Raw genomic sequence first — 6,058 nt, forward strand, 5'->3', positions numbered from 1 at the left:
TTGTCTCTGGTCATCAACAGCCAAGAGATACCAGCATTTTCAGTGGCAGTAGTGGGCTCATCTTGCCTGGAGTCCTACTTAGGCCCACAGCCCAAACCCCCATCTCCCCAGCACACTTTCCCTGAACTTAATTTATGCTACTTAAAGAAAATGTACGGTAAACCAAAGGATAGAATTTAGGCGCAGAAAGGAGCATAAGGCTACCCTTTGGAAACATGGGTGTATTTTATATACGTTAATAAAATCTCCAAGTCCGTGTTCCACTTAGATGTCCTAGATTTTATAGTATTATGTATCACTTCTTTTCCTTACCTTTACCCTTGCCTAAAGGCGCTTTCACCCAGTCAATTCACTACCCTAGGCCTTGGGGTTACTGCCCTGAGGTCGCGCTGTCAGGTGCTCAAGGGCGAGTTTCAGCACCGCGGACAGCACAAAGTCCTACCAGGCCCGCTTAGAATTTTTTTTCCAGCGCCAAAACATTTTGGTGGGAATAGAGAGGAAAAAGGAGAAAATGAAGCCCGGGAGGCAATCAGGCCAAATAAAGAGGAAAGTCTGTGACTTGGGGGAAAGAGCCTGACCTGCCAGGAAACACCTTGGCGTTTCCCGTAACTGACCCTCCCACAGGAAGGGGGCGATGCGCACTAGGCTCTGCCGGGGTCCTCTGGGCGCCGCACCCCGCCGCAGTCAGTGGACAGCCGAGTACTTCATTCGTTTCTGTTTTTGTCTCTGGTTACAGAACCAGACCCTCACCACATTCTTTTTAAGGTCCAGTTTCTCGGCGATGGCCGCGATCTTCTCGGACGAAGGACGTGGCTGGATGGCGAAATAGGCCTCGAGTGAACGCTTCTCCGGCGCGGCGATGGACGTGCGTTTGCGCTTCCGTTCACTGCCGTTAAAGAGCTCCGGCTTGCTGTTCTTCTCTCGGTAGGCGGCCTCTGCCTCCTCCAGCCAGGCCTGGAGTACCGGTTTGAGCGCAATCATGTTGTTGTGCGACAGAGTGAGAGACTCGAACCTGCAGATGGTGCTCTGGCTGAGCGAGCCCACGCCAGGGATCTTGAGATTGGCTAGAGCCGCGCCCACGTCCGCCTGGGTTACCCCCAACTTGATGCGCCGCTGCTTGAAGCGCTCTGCAAAGGCTTCCAGCTCTCGAGGGTCTGATTCCACGTCGCTGAGGCATGTGGGCATGGCGCTGTGCGGCGCCACTGCGTGCGGATGGCTCATACCCATGGCCTGGTGCAAGTGGCCCATGGCGCCTAGATGGTGCGGGTGGATCTGTGCGGGCATCACCGAGTGCTCGGGGGCCCCCAAGCCGCTCACGCTCAGCGTGGGCGAGATGTGCTCCAATAGGTCGCCTTCGAGGCCTTGGTGCACCGCGTGGTGCGGGTGCGAGGTGAGCGCAGCTGGGTGGGAGATGGGCACCGTGGACGAAGTGGACGTGCAGGGCACGCTGCTCATGGTATGGTAGGTGGCGTCGGGCTTGAACGGATGGTTCTTGCCGTGGGAGACGATATCCACCGCCGCCAGAGCTTCGGCGCGTGCCAGCAGGCTCTCATCAAAGCTTCCAAATATATTACCCTGCAGCTGCAAGCGAGAAGGCGCACAGCACGGTCAGTGGGGAATACTGTCAACTCAGGATTAAAAGACATTTTCAAGCAAACGAGATGCCTCTCCTCAAAGCCCAGGTCATAAAAATTAATACAGAGGCATCAGCTCTGCTGGAACAGACGTGTGGATCAGACACATGAAAGAGAGAGAGAGGGAGAGAGAGAGAGGGAGAGAGAGAGAGAGAGAGAGAGAGAGAGAGAGAGAGAGAGAAGGAGAGGGGTTCAGACAGCGGCGATTGTTCTGGGCTACATGAAAAAAACATGAAGCCAATGCCTGTCAAAAAATGTGCCTTAGAGCGGTAATTATGCTCCGCTACGTACCTGCGGGGCTGGGAGACAAACTCGGCGCATGGCTTCAGAGCCGGAGTGCAGACTGGAGAATTTGGGTTCTTGCAGCACCGGGTGCATGCCGAAAGGCTGCTTGGCGTTCATGGCCATCATCTTCTCGAGTCTGGCAGGGAGGCAGCGGGGGACATGGAATCAGGCTCTTCTTGCTGGCTCTCCGCGCTCCAAGTGAGCGCCGCTCAGCGCCCGCGCTCCCCTCGCCCTCTCTCTAGCTGCCTCCCCTCTCCCCCACCTGCTTCTTCACTCATCTTACAAGCAGCCTGCCAGGAAGGGCCCGGGCACGCGCATACGTGCACACGCGCCCGGGACTCGCAGGGGCGGCCGGAGAGGCAAGGCAAGACCGCAGGTCTCAGCGCGCCTCTCTCAGCCTGCCGCGGCCGCCCCTCCGCAACATTTATACCCGGGCCTGGCCGGGCCTCTTCCTGTCCGCCCCGCCCCACCTGGCTCCAGCCCGCTAGACTTCGAGGATTCTCTCTTCTTACTCCTGGACTTTTTTCAACAAAGTCTCAAAGCTCTTGTCCTGTCCCAACTCTAAGTACCTGGATAAAAGTACAGGCTCAGACTGAGCTGGAGCAAGGACTCTACCCAAGCCCAACGCCCCCAACACACACACACACACACACACACACACACACACACACACACCCACACACAACGTCTGTCGGTGGTCGCCTAACGGGCCATTTCCAGGGCGCTCCTGGCCCCATGCCGGAGTCCAGCACCGCGGCTCAGCCACCAAACGCCACAAACTGCCTGGGCAAGAACCAGGGGCTACCTGGCTAACTGCCTTTCAGAGTCACAGGACTTTGGTTTCCTCCCACCGGGCGTTCATCTGAGAAAGACAATTTAGCCAACTCTCCTTTTGCCCAGTCTCCAAGTTGTCTCTACAATAGTAACAACTGAAAACAGCCCTACTGGCCTGGGAAATCCCTCCGTGCAGTTCTGCAAGGCCACCAAGGTTAACCTGCTCCAATCCCTGTAATAAACAGCTACCATTTTTGAACTACTACTATGTGCTAGACAATTCAGAGTTAGTTTATGGGCCGGTTCTGCCAACACTATGGATTGGATCCTGCTATCCCGTTACATAAAGTGAAGAAAACAGGAGTCTGAGGAGTTAGCCTAAGACCTCACAGCTGGGCGCAGAGCCATTCACTCACCTATTCAGTTATCCAACCCACAATATTCACTGATCGCCAGCTGAGTGCCAGGCACCACGTTTGACTTCCGGCTCTTGATCACTTAGTCTCTTCTTCCTTCCGAAAGTTCCCGGACTTGAGGGTCCTGGAGTTTGTACTGCCCCCACCCCCTGTACCTTCTACCTTCTTTTCCCACTTTCCTCCTTTCTTTCCCCTCCTTTACCCGGAGCTAATAAACATCGTAAATAATGAATGGGGAATCCTGGGACTGCGGCTGCAGGGGCGCCGCCTCCGGGTTGGAAGAGAAAACCCCGAGCCTAGCTGTGCAAGCGCAGTCCCGGCTGCTGCCTCCACCTGGGGAGCAGGCTTCGGGTTTGGGTGGCTTCGCGCAGCCTGTAAGGTCTCCCAAAGTGTATTCTGGGTTTCCCAGATCTTAGCACGTGGGGGCAGAGTGAGGAGGCCTAGTGATAACTTTGGCCTAAGAGAACGATCATCCTTTATCTGGTTCCCCTCTCCCCTAGGGACCTGCCAACCCCTTCTCTACCGATTCAGACTCACAGAGAACCAGAAATCCACCTGCCTCTGCCCCTTGATTGCTGGGATTAAAAACATGTGCCACCATGCCCAGTGGCAGCTGAGATTTTTGAAATGTAGAATACATATCAGAACAACCCACCTCCATAGGGCTGGGTCAATAGCTGCATTCTGACACTGGGTCAATATCAATCTGGCTGGGCCTCATTTTACCAAAAAGAAGTGGATTGTACTATATGATTGCTAAATGCTTCCAGCTTTAAGAAAAGGCTCCCATGCCAGTTCATTTGTAACACATTTTGAGCAAGCCAGAAGTTTCTGGCCAGAACCTCTCAATTCCCCAAAAGCCAAATACAGTACCATTTTTACCTCCCACCAGCATTTAGGACTAGGCAGTTTTGTTTCTTGCCCAATGTGAAATCAAAGGGGAAAAGAGAATTAAAATGGGGGCACTGGATCTATAGCTTTCCTGGCTTGCTGGAGCTCTAAGACCCACTCTCACTCCCTAATCCCACAGCTGTCCGTGAGGACAGACTTAGAGAAAGGCTAATCCACACCCACCTTCTTTCACTGCTCTCTCCCTCAGAGGTCTGGGAGATACTGACCAGGATCAAAGTCAGGCAACAGTCAGAGACTGGTCAAAACCCAGTGACTACTTCCTTTGTGTTCCCAAAGCTGACTTTTACTTTACCATCTCCACCTCCGGAACTCTTGAGTGTTAAGATCACAAATCAAGAACAACCTCCCTTGAACAACATTGGTGCCTTACACATATGCAGGCAATATACTCATATACATAAAGTGAAAATAATAAATAAAATATTTTGAAAAAGGGATATCCTCCATATCCCTTTCTTTCCAGAAGGCCTACTAGCAATGGCATACAGTTAGTAGTAACCTGACACTTAACCCCTTTTTACTATTGTACCATTTTTAGTATTTAGTTTGTGTCACATTTTAAAATTAACCCTTTATGCAGTGCCATCATCAACATGGTTAGAACTAAACTATCGATTAGTGTGAAAGATAAGACATGTAAATGAAAAGGAAGCAAACTTTTTTCAATTGGAAGAAATCTTCTTTCCTTAATCAGGAAGACAGTTAAATTATTGAAAATAGATAGATGTTGTTGTGAACCCCTGTAATCCCCATCCTTGAGACATGGGTGAAGAAGGATCAGGAGTTCAAGACCAATGTTGGTGACAATAAGAAGCTTAAGGCCAGCCTGGGCTTCATGAGATCCTATCTCAAAAAACCAACCAATCAACAAAACCCCAAATAATTCTCTTACAATAGGTTCCTGGGGTGATTCTTAGAAAAAATATTATAGTTATGCCTAAACATAAACCTATACATGGAGACAGAGTAAAACTAAATTCTCAAATATTAAGTTGCAGAAAGGGGCTGAACTTTTTAATTTAATTATTGTGATCATTTTAAAAGAGCTTTGTGGTGTGAGCCTTTTTTATTGGCTGTCTTCAAATTTTTTCTTGCATCAGAGGGAACGGTTTTCTCAAGAAGGCCTGTAGACAACAGACTGGAAAAGACAGAGGGGAAGAAACAGACCAAACAGAATGCAATTGCAAAGAGAGTCTTAGAAACACTTTCTGGGATTTACAAATTTCAATCTGGTTAAAACAAACAAACAAAAACACCAGTATCTGTAGTTGGTACATTAAAAGGACGTTGGACGATGATAAACTGTAGAGCACATGCTTGCCTCCCTGGTATTAAATTGTAATTAAGACAGAGAGAGAGAGAGAGAGAGAGAGAGAGAGAGAGAGAGAGAGAGAGAAGAGAGAGAGAGAGAGAGATATCTTGGGCTCCAACTAAGGACCTCATGGGCATTTTTATTTATATTTATATTGGAATACTTTCTGATCTCTAGGTCTTGTGGTAGGTTCTGTAGGTGTAGAGGACACTGTTTCAAGATCTCAGAGTTTAGCAGGGACATGAAATTGCCACATAAAACTCTAAGACAAGGCACAAAGCACTAAAGCACTAATTTTTCTAAAAGGATACAGAGTAGTAGAAAGGGACATTTTCCTGTGGGATAGTGGCTCTCAGCTTTGGTCTGAGTAAGAAATATCTTCTGCTTCTTTTTTTAAGTATTTTACTGTTTTTATTTTTTATGTGTATGCATGTATTGCCTGCATATATGTAAGTGCACCCATGTCCTGCAATGCCCACAGAGGACAGAAGAGGGCATCAGATCCCTTAGAACTGGAATTACAGGCAATTGTTAGCTGTCATGTGGGTGCTAGGATTTGAACCCTGGTCTTCTGCAAGAATAGCCAGGGTTCTTAACTGCAGAGCCAACTCTCCAGCCCCCCAAAATACCTTCTGCTTCTTAAAACACAGCACCCCAGGCTCAGAGGTTTTGACCACATGGACTATGGTGCTTAATTTTCACTGTCAACATGACTAGATTTAGAA

The 6,058-nt window shown here is 49.5% G+C and overlaps 1 protein-coding gene across 1 annotated transcript; it reads right to left on the minus strand.

Moving 5' to 3' along the window:
- Window positions 1-598: 598 nt before the first annotated feature.
- On the minus strand, window positions 599-2,134 carry Pou4f3 (POU class 4 homeobox 3). Its single transcript, XM_008821633.1, has 2 exons — window positions 1,926-2,134; window positions 599-1,581 (listed from the first exon to the last, which is right to left on the minus strand). Exons 1-2 carry the CDS (start codon window positions 2,043-2,045, stop codon window positions 685-687), a joined length of 1,017 nt encoding a protein of 338 aa, XP_008819855.1. The 5' UTR covers window positions 2,046-2,134; the 3' UTR covers window positions 599-684.
- Between the last annotated feature and the right edge of the window lie 3,924 nt (window positions 2,135-6,058).

This window comes from Nannospalax galili, unplaced genomic scaffold (assembly GCF_000622305.1).
Source record: "Nannospalax galili isolate Female #2095 unplaced genomic scaffold, S.galili_v1.0 scaffold328, whole genome shotgun sequence".
In the NCBI taxonomy this organism is placed as follows: Eukaryota; Metazoa; Chordata; class Mammalia; order Rodentia; family Spalacidae; genus Nannospalax; species Nannospalax galili.